At 35.9% G+C, this 13,670-nt stretch overlaps 2 protein-coding genes across 2 annotated transcripts in view; both read right to left on the minus strand.

Moving 5' to 3' along the window:
- LOC310729433 (dynein light chain roadblock-type 2) overlaps positions 1–13,670 on the minus strand; it is a 130,721-nt gene that overhangs the window by 114,204 nt on the left and 2,847 nt on the right. The gene's annotated exons all lie outside the window — the stretch shown is intronic.
- On the minus strand, positions 282–13,416 carry prkar2b (protein kinase cAMP-dependent type II regulatory subunit beta). The gene is made up of 11 exons (XM_083547380.1): positions 12,577–13,416; positions 10,707–10,742; positions 6,637–6,689; positions 6,403–6,486; positions 4,942–5,048; positions 4,694–4,847; positions 3,118–3,219; positions 2,964–3,038; positions 2,793–2,858; positions 2,065–2,200; positions 282–1,929 (listed from the first exon to the last, which is right to left on the minus strand). Exons 1-11 carry the CDS (start codon positions 12,836–12,838, stop codon positions 1,796–1,798), a joined length of 1,209 nt encoding a protein of 402 aa, XP_083403506.1. The 5' UTR covers positions 12,839–13,416; the 3' UTR covers positions 282–1,795.

The raw sequence follows: 13,670 nt of genomic DNA on the forward strand, positions 1-13,670 counted from the left end.
TTAGTGCAGGACGCACTGCAGAGGGCGTAATTTGCTTTGTTATTGTTATGTTCATTGGTAAGATTTTCATGCCCGTTACATTTTATGGTGCACTTCATTGGCTGGGTGTCTGTGTTTCACCCCCTCCAGTCTGCTCTTTTGTTTTTCTTCTTTGTTTGTTTGAGTGTCAGAAATCAGCTGCAACTTTGTCCAAGTTGTATTGTTTATTTACTTTTCAGATAACCTGGACCTTCAATCAGGTTCATTCAGGACATGCACACAAAAAGGAGATCAGTCCAATGTCATACAAAACTGTATTTTATTTGAATGGAAAATGAAATATCACAGACAATAGTACTGGTGCCTCTGGCATTAAGAGTAGACCTTTCTACATGAATGTCATTAAATAGAGAGCAGTAATGCAGAGCTACTTTTGAACATGTCCAGTCAGATAAATGATATAAATATAAACACAGGGCAGCATTTAAAGTATTTAACAAGTGCACTGCTTAGAAAACAAAGAACAGAAAATCCTACAGTGAAAGCACACAGTGGAGGGTGGGCTACTCCGAGACAGAAGCTGTAGACTCTATGACAGTGTAATGGTGAAACATTGTTATGGAGACATTAACAAATCTCATTTTATCCATAGTATTGGAAGAAAAAAAAGAAATCCAAATGTGGTTACTTGCCAGTGGAGCAAAGACACTGTAATACTGTAATGGATGAAAAAAAATGAATAACAGCACTACAATTGGCGACACATATTGCAGTTCAGGAGTAAAACATTTAAAGGCAAATGAGCATGTTTGAGTAACATAAATATAAAAGTAATTATGCCTTAACATTTTTAATAACAATTCTTAATATATCTTTTTTTTTTTTTTTTTTTTAACAAAATCACACACTGTAGAAAATAATCGGCAACAGAAAGCTATCTTACCAACATTAAATAGGCTGTATTCCACTCTGAATCACTGTGGTCAATAAATAAATGTTGAAGTAATGTGTATGTACAATAAATACGCTACTTTTAAGACAGTAATTTTAAATACTACATGGATTTTCCTTATTCATGAGGGAACAAAAATTCTAAACTACTGTGTACAGAATAAATTAATGTGCAGTGTTTTTGATTTTCCAGGATTCTGACAGCAAAGTGCAATCTGCATACGCACACTTATGTTTCCTTTCATGTAGTTGCACCAAGTTTATTAACGAGTGTCACACATCCTGTTTTAATACATGTTTGTATCAGCCTCATAAACTCACATACAGTTTAATCCTAAATGAATGTGGTATATTTTGTGGGTTTGCTCGTTTATTAGAATAATCAATCAAGACAAAACATAAGGATATCGTAATGTAGAGCATTGCTATTTGTACTTCAAAAATGTACAGGATTTGAAATACATGACAAATGAGTGACAGGAGTTTTCAACATCTTTCTGTCAAAGCCTGAGCTTAGAAATAAAAATAACTGTAAAAAATAAACTAATGCTATTCTGAGAATAAAATATAGCAGTGGAGCGAATGACATTACTAAACAGCTAGATAAACAGTTTATTCCCAATATAACAAAACACTTTACTAACAAAAATTTTTAAGTTTTTTAAACCTTACATAAACAGTTAAATTTATCCTACATGTAAAAATCACTATTACTGACACACCAGAGCTTCACATTGTGATGCTTGAAGAAAGTTCAAAAGTTATGATAATATGGCATCTGAACAATAGTGAGAAAACTGTACTCACCATTCATTTTTATTTTCAATATTTGCATTGGAGCGTATAGTTTTTTAAATTATTATTTTTATGCACTTGGCTCTTCTATGTCCATCTGACTTCCAAAAAGAGTGACCAACTGCTCTTCATAGTTAGCGATGTTGCGTTTCATGATGTCCATGCACGGCCCCAGAAGCCTCTCAAACGCCTGGACATCCATTACTGTCAAAAGCACCCAAGAAAAAGAGAAAACTAAATCAAAACTAAATCCACTACAATATAAAACGTCTTTTAACAGTTTGTAGCTCATTCTTTGTGCACTGAAACATTTTTAAATGTAAAAAATTGTAGTTTTACCTAAGCATTTGACATTTTCCACAGCATATGCAGAAGCGGCCCTTGGTTTGTTTGTAACAAGGGCCAATTCTCCAAAGTACTGCCCTCTAGTGCATGTAGCGATGTCCACCTCCTCATGCTCCGATTCTGTTTTCAACTGCGGACACACATGCCAATAACATTTCCTTACACACTGAATTCTATCATTCAATCTCCAACATGTAATATCTGTATTCTATGGGAAGCAGTGGCCAATTTGATATTCAAATTTTTTCCCTTGTCATCTTTTGTCTTGTAGTAGTGTTTATGCAATACTGCCTTTTTTCAGCATTGCTGAAACATTTTTGGAGGAAGTAGATAATCAAAAAAATGACATGTTAAGACATGCCAGTACACCTTTTATGTGTGCATCTCATTATATTTTAGTGCCAGTCTCCTAGTCAGACTTTTTGTTAGTAAAAATGAAATATACCTCAATCAAAATAAATCTCCAGGATAAGCACACTGATTGTATTTTTGAATAAATGAATGTTATATAATTATATACGTTATATGATATATATATATAAAAGGATTTACATGATCACAACAAGTACTGGATAATATCATTTTAATAAGATAATATTATAATATAACAAATTAATGCTAATATAAATGGCTCCGTTTTTTTGGCTGGTGTTTGAGAAAATTTTATAAGTAAAAAAAAAAAGAAAATTAAATAATAATATTGCTTCCATTATAAAACTTACCCGGTTCCTCATGGTGATTCTAACCTCACCTGACTCTACAATGTAGAAACAGTCTGCTAGGTCACCCTAGAGAATAAATATACTAATTACATTATTATGTCAGTACAGTACCACTAACAATACTTAATGGTAGAAATCAATATGTTTGGATGTTATGAGAATAGAGCTAACTTGTGCAATGATCTGATCTCCATCTTTGTACACTCTGGATGACAAGACATCCACCACCTTCATTCTTTCTGAGACCTATAAGGAAATAAACGATTAAAAATGTTGCTGTATTGTTGTTCAAAAACAAATTGTAGATGAAGGACATCATTTAGACCTCCAAAGATGTGAGTAGTGGAAGGGTCTCGATGAAAGCTTCATACGTTTTCCTCTTTTTGGCATTGTTTTTTACAATGATCCTTCTGAATGTCAATCGGTCCTGCAATCACAAACATTCAAAAGTTGCCTACAGTATCTAAGTAATAGATAATCTAAGTAATATGTTTATTTCCCATGCCACCTGAATACGAATAATGCCTGAATGGAACTACTGATCTACATTACTGATCTGTATCCCTATTTATTACCCACACTGTCTATACTGTCTCATATTGTCTGTATTGTCTTGTATAGTCTGTTTTTGTATTGTCTTGTCTGTTTTGTCATGTATAGGTTTTATTTATGTCTGTACTTTTGAGAGTCACAAACATCTGGAACCAAATTCCCTGTGTGTGTCAACACACTTGGCCAATAAACCTGATTCTGATTCTGGATACATCTCTGGAAATCTCTAAAGCTCTATAGTGTAATAGGCACAAGCTGCTTGTAATTCTCTTATCATGCTGATCTCCTGAATTATAGTATGTATGCAACATTATTCATTAATTTCAATTCCTTTTTTTACTCTTTAAGTTTACTGAAGTAAGCAGGCTGTGTCATTTAACATACACATGCAAAAATGTTTGTTTAGTTTACATTATTGAAAATATACTTGTATTTGATTTATAGTTTTTTGTAATAAACATGTTCAAATCAAGTGATCATGCAGGCAAATAATTAGAACTGCCCAACATAGATGATAAATTATTAATGATTTTATTTGTACCCAGACTTTTTGACATTACTTCTTGACCCCACAATTAGCTCTGATGTTTTCTGGTAACCCAGATATACATTACAGACCAAAAGTTTGGACACACCTCCTCATTCAAAGAGTTTTCTTTATTTTCATGACTATGAAAATTGTAGATTCACACTGAAGGCATCAAAACTATGAATTAACACATGGAATTATATACATAACAAAAAGGTGAACTGAAAATATGTCATATTGTAGGTTCTTTAAAGTAGGCATCAAGAGAATGCCAAGAGTGTGCAAAGCAGTAATCTAAGCAAAAGGTGGCTACTTTGAAGAACCTACAATATGACATATTTTCAGTTGTTTCACACTTTTTTGTTATGTATATAATTCCATATAAATTTCCACATGTGTTGATTCATAGTTTTGATGCCTTCAGTGTGAATCTACAATTTTCATAGTCATGAAAATAAAGAAAACTCTTTGAATGAGGAGGTGTGTCCAAAATTTTGGTCTGTACTGTATGTACTCTATATTGCACAGGCCAGTATATGATTTCAGTGTTCTCATTTAATTGTGGGTTTTTGGTGAATTTTCCAGCAGACTAGGAGCTACAATAACAGAGCACTATTACATTTAAACAAAAAACAATATGCATCATTTGAAATCTGCATGATCATTTTATTACCAAATCTTTGCTGAATATTTCACTGTTTAATACAAAATGTATTAATTCAAAATGAATCTTTTATTAATTAATAAAAGATAATGATTAGTCTTTTTTTTTTTTTTTTTAAGAATTTTTAATCTACCCCATAAATTATGGTTTACTTACTAGGCACCACAGGGCGCCAGGTGAGGTAGCAACAATGGTGGCGGCGCGTGGGGTGTTATACATTAGCGCCAGCTCCCCGAAACTCCCACGGTTGTCATATGAGCCCAATGTTCTTGTGGTGCCCTCTGACTTTACAAGGATGTCAAAAGTCCCTCTGAACGAATAAAGCAACAAAGTAATTTAATACAACATTGTGTAAAATAAAGAATTATATGTTGCTTGTAAAGCAGAAATTATGTGATTGCAACCTTTCAATGACATAAAAGTTATCCCCATCATCATCTTGATCGATGATGTGTTCCCCGACTAAAACTGTCTTCTCAAACATGGCATCCAGAACCTGGGACATTTGCTCCTGCAAACAAATTATACAGTAGCAAACACAGTATATACTCATATGATCCAATAGTTATTATTTGACTTAGCCATAAAATACCCCTATGTTTACATGTAAGATCTGTAGCTTGTAAGCCAACATCACACACATTTATTGCATAATATACTATATATCAGTGAATCAGAATGGAGTATCTTTAACCTCCTACGACCTGGTGTCCACATACGTGGACATTGTGCACAATGGTGTCTTTATTTTTTTCTGTAGATACAGACCGAGTGTCCACATAAGTGACATCATTTTTTTCCAAGAAGAACTTCATGTTCAAAGAAAATATATGGTTATTATAATTATTGGTTCTTCCTAACCCCAAATAACTGGAAGAAATCTAAAATGCAAGCCAAACCAAAGCTCAGGTCTTAGGAGGGTAAAATTGTATCCAACAACAGTCCTGTATTTCACAGAATTCCAACTCCAATCGTACTGCTTAGTGTATGATAGTTATATCGCACATATTAAAATGTTTTTAGATGGCAATTAACCTTGTGCAGTGGTCTTTGTTATTTAATCACACATAAACATCTTTTTACTGTGATTATACCAGCAACACTATATATTCACAGATTTCGTGTATGAGCTGTGACATATAACATTGGACTACGTTAGTACAGATTATTACTTAAAATAGTAGTTTAGCCAATTGATATATAAATCACACTCTCTGTCTGTCAACAATGTCTTTAACCAAATAAACAGTTACTGTAACATCAGTTTAATTATGCACAAATGGTGAAAAACTGCATTGGCCTTGACATAATTTTAACATTAGTATTTAATTAAATATATCTACAATGAAGTGCCAAATACTTGTTAAAGTTCATGGTGAAGATAATTAGAAATGTATTAAGTTTTTATGATCAGCACTTTATTTTCACATATATAGTTATATTTACAATGAAAACATTTTTTTGCCATCTTGTTTAATAGGGCAGCCATGATACTGGAGTAGAGAGAGTTACGTCAGCTAGGGTCAAGCTTTCGATTAGTTACCTCTCACTACCGAAACACTAGCATAACCCTGAAAAACTATTAGAAAGATAAGTTTATTGAAATAGTCCCAATACTCCTTAAAACTGAAATGCTGGTTCTTTTAGGCTATGTCATTTATTTTCTTTTTTTTCTGCCGCCTGTATCACACAGCTGTTAGCAGTTAGCTAACATGAAATGTCAAGTGATGTATCCCCATGGCATATCACTATCACCCCATATCACTATCTGCAGTGGATGTCACTCTAACTACCACACATAAAATTATAACTAATAGAGAACATGTCAATAAGATGCAAAATTGAACAATCAAAAATGTCTTTACCTGATCGAGATTTTTAAAAAGAAGTATGTCCCTGCATGCCTCTTGTAGTCTTTGTCTCTGTTCATCTGTTTTTGGGTAAGTCACCTGGAAAAAAAAGGTTTTATCTTTTTTCATGTAAAGAATATTGCACAAATGTCATTTGGTCTGAATCCTCCCTTTTTAGCCTTAATGGATGTGTAGCCACAGCATCACAACAAAGTTACAGTTTCACCACAAACTTCAACAAGCTCTCACCCTGGGCTCCTTGTCCTCTTCATCCTCATCTGGGTTGAAGGCCTCTGCACACACTGTGTTTGGACAAACAAAAGAAAAGGGAAGCACATTTATGAGCTTGTGCTGAGTACACAAAGCATGGCCTTCAGACCTCTGGGTGGTTAAAGTTAGTATACAGTATATGAGCCTGCAAAATAAAAATCATCAGAACCATCTGTTTGCTGGAACAGATTTCAAACGACCACCTTATCTCACCGTGCTCAGCAGTGTGCTCTCAAAATATTGAACAAGTCTGCCTGAGTCCTTTGTTCTTTTCTGTATCACGAGACTCATTTTCTTTTTCTCTGTCTTTTGTTTCTCTCTTTCCTCTATTATGCATGCTGGGTTGCGAAGAGAGGCCCATTTGCTCTCCCCTGCCACACGCCCCCAGTGTTCCTACTATTATTACCAGCAAAGAGCATGACAGGGGCATACACTGTCTAGATCAATATCCCACCTATGGCCTGAATATGTGCTTCAAGCCAAACCTGCATCAAACTCGGCTACATCAAAATGTGTTTAAGAAATCAGTCGATTAAAATTTATAGATCCTGTGTACACTGATCATTCATCAAGTTTAGTAATCCAGAACACGAGATGCCTTAAAACTACCTTAAAAAGACTGATAGATCTGTGCAGTATTGGCATCTTTGATCGCTCCAGCGTTTAGGCTACTTTTTGAAACTTCTGTAAAACAACATTTTAACACTATTGCACTAATCAACACAGCACACACAAATGCACATTTAATTTAATTTACTCTAGACCACACTGCATAACTGCTAGTGGTCTAGAAGCTCTGTAGACTATCACAGTATTGGTATTTTGTGTCAGCTAAATGTTGCACAATGCGATTCGCAAACTACATCGCTGATAAGCCTTGTAGTACAAAAAAAGCACTGCAGGTCATGAGGAAAATCCTGTCACAGTGATGACATAATCTCCTAATCGCAATCATTTGACCTTATTTAAATTATTTGATGTGATCATAAATAATCTCTGGGTTCTATAATTCCAACTACATAAGTATGTAGCTGCCACATCCAACATGTATATAATTTCTCTTAATGTAATCAAGGTTCCACACAAACATATTTAACTCATTATTCGTGATCAATAACTATCATTAAACTTTAGGCAAAGCAAAGCAAACTACTAATTATGGAGAATTCTGTAAAACACGTCTTTGAAGTAATTAGCACTACATGGTTTCTGGTATATTACTGAAATAAGATAAGGAATTGGAAAATTGGAATTCGGCTTTAAATTGAGATTTCAATTCTCACTCAAGATTTTTGCCTTTTTTTTTTTAAAGAAACAAGATAAAATACTCATTACATTTAATTACATACAGTATATATGTTTCTAACAGGTGTTTGTGTTCAGTTGTGTTAATGATATTTCAGGTTTTTTTTTAAATATTTAGTTTATTTAATTGCTGAATTATTGGAACATTTGTACTGCAGTAATCGTATTATGGAACCAGATGTGTTCAAATGTAAATGTAAAAAGAATCTCATATTTTAAAAGGTTACTTATATCATTAGTTGTTATTTTCATTTGCCAACATCAACTCTCAAACAGCCTAATCAACATTGTTCTTGATATGAAAGAACAGAAATGATTTGAGATTGGAGTTTTAATGATTAGTTTTCGTGTAACTCTAACAGTAAAGTGCACAAACACCACCACACTAAAGAAAATTGCAAATGATTTACAGCTATGCATTAATGCTGTTTCTTAGAGGACAGAAATGACAGGACTTTGGTGATTTTCTTTTTAGCACCAGTATGAACATAAAGATATGTGACAGTTTGTGGGAGGTAAAAAAAAGAAGATTAATTGTTAGTAAGAATGACCTTACTAATTCTTTGTGAACTCAACAAATGCACATTAGTTTAAAGCATTGTACAATGTCATCAGAAGGAATCTATTTACATTTGTATGCGTAACTCATACTGAGGTCTGATGAAATAATGTATGTGGTAATGACTACAACTCATATGGGTTGGACAAAAGCCTATAAGAGTGGAACACATAACAAAAAGGTCATCAAATGAGCTCTGAACATTTCTTTCTAACTTGCCCACTCAACCTGCTTTTGATGGTTAAAGCTTTTTTTATTTTTTTATATACAAGGTCAGACACCCAGGACACCAATGGAGGTGTCCTTGTGTGTAATAGATGACTCTGAGAATAAATTCTTTAAACACCCTCTTCCCCTGCCGGTTTATGTTATTCCATCACTGTGTTTAATGAAAGTCACCCTCCTCTATCTCAGTCTGTTATTGAACATGCAGCTAAAGCCCTTTCTAGCTTGTTCAGGCTTCAGTGACGTGAGATGACGTCAAGCCTGGAGCTCGCACTTATGAATGTGATAAAGTCCTCACAGAGGTTGAACAAGTCGTGTCTGGGTCCAAAAGCACTACTACCGGTAAATCTGTCAAGAAGGTTAATTAAACTGATTTTAAAGAAGATTTTTTAGATCCTGTGCCAATACTGCATGCCACAAAGAAGTGTTGAACGCTGATGTCTGTTACAGCTGAAGATTTTTTGTGAATGGCTTCTGTACCTGAACCATTGTCTACTGCATATTCGTTTCCCTTTCATTGTCTGTTACTAGCTCTAATGTTTGCCCTTTTAACTTTAAGCAGAACTGACAACTAATATTTTATGTTAATGATGTACACTTATCGGGTCACAACTACAACGCATACTGCTGGGCAATATTATTAAGAAACGCTTCATCCACTATATTTATAAGATAATGCTACAGATATCATTCAGTAACTAGTTTTTATGCATATCAGTTACTGACTTCATAAGTCACATGATTTTTACCGTGTTGCTTTAGTGTAGTTTAGTTTATTTCTGGTTACGACTTTGGCTCCACCCCAGCTGGAACAAAATGCTTTAAATCAACTATGGCTGTTGAAGTACAGTGATCCCCTGTTTATCGCGGTGGTTACGTTCCAGAACCGCCCCCGATAAACGAAAAACCGCGATAAACGGACGCCACCCCAAAAATGCTATTTTATGTATACAGTACTGTACTGTTTCAACATTTTACTTCATTTTATAATTAAGAGTTATATTTTTATTAGTAGATTTTATTAGTTCAACATAAAACTCCATAAAAACAATTCCTTATAAGTTTTTTGGACTATCGTGCTATCCGCGAGAGACCGGGAAAATCTGCCAAAATAATTAGTTATGTGGCAAATGCAAATCTGCGATAAACCGGGGGAAATACTGTTCTTTATTATATAAGCAAATGCAATTCACTTTACAGGCAGTCAAATTGACAGATTGCTCCATTCAAGTCTGCTGATTTGTTAGTTGTTTATCTAGCATACCTATTTTTGAGCCATTGTTATGATTTGTAGTGATAGTGAACATAATCACACAATCTACAATTTACTGCCATGTGGAGCCTTTGTCACTTTCCTTGCGCTTTCCTGGTGACATTACAGCAAACGTGTGTAATGGGTGCAGGATGGACATAAACTGTGAATGTCTGGCAAGTATTTTGATAGCTTTTAATAATACGTACCTTTTTTCATTCATTCATTCATTCATTCATTCATTCATTCATTCAATTATTTTAAGTAACTGCTTTATTCTGGTCAGAGCTGTGGTAAAACTCGAACTAATCATAGGATCACTGGTCACAAGTCAGATACACACTAAAATAAATCATTGTGAACTATACATACATTCACACATTCCTTTACAGTTAGGGGCAATTCAACACAGCCTTTCCATCTACTAACACACTAACATTTTGAAAGGTGGGAAGAAGCTTGGGAACTGATGGAAACTCATGTAGACACAGTGAGAACATGAAAAACTGAGGCCCTGCATACCACTATGCATCCTTTATCAGAATTAACAAACTGACAAACTTTAAAATAAATAAATAGCACTTTTTTCAGCTTCTGAAATGTGCAGTTTAGTTTAAGAACCTAATTTGTTTAAAACCTATAACATTTACTAACTATCTTAGAACCTGCATAAAAAAGTGTTTTAGGATAAATACTTGCATTACTTACCAGAAGGTCGCCTTATGAATCTGTTAATGACTGGTGCTGTCAGGGAAAAAGACAATAATATTCGTATCAGAAATTAAATTTCATAAAACACTAAGAAACATAGCTCATGTTTAAATCATTTATTCCATGGACTCTGACTGCTTTGAAGTTGACACTTGTCTAATTGTCATTCATATTCAGAGAAATAATAAAGCATCACCATTGGCAGTAAAAAGCACTTAGCTGTGATACAATCGTCCTCTCATGAAAATTACATTAGCACGTTGAGCCAGCAATGCCATTCGGCTACCTTTGTTCTGATTTGACCGAACCATTTCCTCAAATATGCTACACATGGGCAAATTCTAGCTATTACAAAATTAACCACAGAAATGGATATGTGAGGTTATTAAACCTGTAGGACAATTTGTGTTTTGTCAAATGCTTTGAGGAGTGTGAGTGTGCACTGAGAAACACAGAGAGCAGCTGCTTTGGTTTAGTGTCTATAACACATGCAAAATAGCTTTTCCTTCTCAGGATTCATTAAAGCACACTCTTATTCATGAAAGGGCCAAAGCTCTATAAAGTGGTGTTGCCAGGTCTACAGGGTTCACACAGAGAGGAGCTCCTTATGAACTGTTGCTTCGGGTTAATTTTGTTTTACATTTATGGGTTGAATGTTGTGTGTTTGCATACATTAAGTGACATTAATTTTCTGTAGGGTAGTTGATAAAACAAGAAAATGCAAATAGTACTATTACAGATGCATGCCTTAGGACTGTAAAAGTCAGATGATTCGAACAATGCATCAAATTAAAAGGCAACAAACAGATTAATAGTGATTATACCTGATTATAAAGTAAAAATTATCATGATGTATAGGTGTGTAAGGAAGATGGGAAGGTAATTTTCCTATGAACATCATGTAAAACAATCCTTCCACAGCATTATTCATTAAGTAAAATGAGGCCTACAATACCAGATTTTGGAACAAAGCTAGCCATATTGAATGGAGGTTACTAAATCGCATCAAAGTATTGCATTTTGATTGGTATTGCAAATTAACACATAAATCCCTTGAAAAATCTAAATATTCCTTGCATGAGCTGTAATTGTGATTGAAGTGAACTGACAGGTGGAAATGGTGCAGCAGCAGAAATCTGGTCTGTTTACTACAGTAAAACGAAATCAGCTTCAGTAAAATCAAATCTACTATTTACTTGCTCATAGCTTTATTTTGGGTCAGTATATTAAAATAAAACAGGAGTGCACGTTTTTCAAACTATTAAATAGTGTTATTTGATATACTCAAAACATGGGAAGGGATTTTTTTCTTTTGTATTGAGCTGGTTTTGATTGCCAAATGAGGCACGTGTATTAAAAGCAGACCTGGCAACCCTGCTTTAGAGGCTCAGAGTAGGTTGGAGGCTGGTGATTTTGCAGGATGCTGATGTGCAGGATATGTAGTAGAATATTCATCTCCAATTGCCTGCTTGTATATTTAGGCACACCAAAACAAGCGAAGTGAAAACATAGGCTGCGTGCAAAATTGTATCGCCTACTAACGTGCTGTAGAGCCTGTCAAAACAGCACGCCCCCATAGGCACTGTTTTACGCGGACGCAGCCACGCTTTCATTTCGTTCGACGCTAATAAAATGCAGCCGAATAGTCCCATTCGGATTGTAATGTAAATTTAAGGACAGTTTGTAATTCAATTACATCTAAAAGCCGTTATTATTCTTCAGTGTGTAGGATGGGAAAACATTTGAGCCACATCACGCTCGATACATTCCCACATGCAGCGCAGCGTAGGGATCTCGCCAACCGCACTGACTGCAGCGCGTGAATGCCAGCAATTTTTTTCCCTCCCTGAGCATCTCGGTCTGTTACCTACGAATTCCTCATCGTCATCCTCGTCCTCTCCGTTCTCCGAGTCGATCTGCATGGCCTCCTCGATGAAGTTAACGGCTTTGCCTGCGCGCAGAGCCGGGTGCTGCTCATTGCCGAAAGCGGCAGCCCTCGCTTCGTTCTCCTTCAGCTGGGTGAAATACTGCAGCGCGAACTCCAAAAGATCCCGCGGCTGATTCCTCAACACCTCCACCGTAAAGCTCTGCAAAAGCTCCGTCAAGCCCTCGGGGATTTCTATACTCATTCCTGAAGGCAGGGCTCCAGAGAAAGACGTGCAAAAGGCAGGCAGAGCTCGACTGATGAAACACCCGTCTGTGTGCTCTCGCGTCACCTGAAATCTACAGAACCGGCGGCGGACAGACCTGTAACGGGGTCGGAAGAGCGAGCGACGGACCTCCTCTCACAGTCCCATACGGCGCCTATTTCCATTTGTTTTCGAATGGCGTTCCTTCTGTCTAATTCGTCCACATGAAAATGGCAGAGAAGCCGACGGAAAGCATCGTCTCTCTCTCTCTCTCTCTCTCTCTCTCTCTCTCTCTCTCTCTCTCTCTTTATTTCTTTCTACGCCGCTGGCCACGGGAAAGCCGCGCATGTGACCCGGGTAACTATGGCAACCGGGCGGGCAGGGATTGCGTGCGCGAGACTGCAGCAGCGCGGGAGTGAAGTGGACACACACACACACACACACACACACACACACACACACACACACTGGTATATCTGCTGAATACAGTACACCCTCAGCCCTCAGAGTTCCCACCATTATATCATGATCTGACCAATGCAGGATTTCTCCACAGCTGTGCAATAAATCACACTGAGAGCCATGACACACCTTTCATGCTGGATGTGGAATAGTTAAAGTAAAAGAAAACACAAGTGAAGGGTTGCACACTATAACTAATGTGCAAATGTCTGATAAATACCTAACAGGATTCATAAAAACCTACAGAACTTATCCTACATGCTTATCCTGGGCTAAATGTATTACAGTATAACTACAAATCCAAAAAGTTGGGACACTGTAAAATGTAAATAAAAAGAGAATGCAAAGATTTGCAAATTTCAGAAACCTG

The sequence above is a fragment of the Silurus aristotelis genome, assembly GCF_946808225.1.
Source record: "Silurus aristotelis genome assembly, chromosome: 7".
NCBI lineage: Eukaryota > Metazoa > Chordata > Actinopteri > Siluriformes > Siluridae > Silurus > Silurus aristotelis.

Coding starts and splice junctions, on each gene's coding strand:
- prkar2b (XM_083547380.1), bottom strand. CDS start 12,838: ATGAGTATAGAAATCCCCGAGGGCTTGACGGAGCTTTTGCAGAGCTTT. Junction 5,049..6,402: donor TTTTTAAAAATCTCGATCAG/GTAAAGACATTT, acceptor ATTTGTTTGCAG/GAGCAAATGTCCCAGGTTCT. Junction 3,220..4,693: donor CTGGCGCCCTGTGGTGCCTA/GTAAGTAAACCA, acceptor TTGTGATTGCAG/GACCGATTGACATTCAGAAG.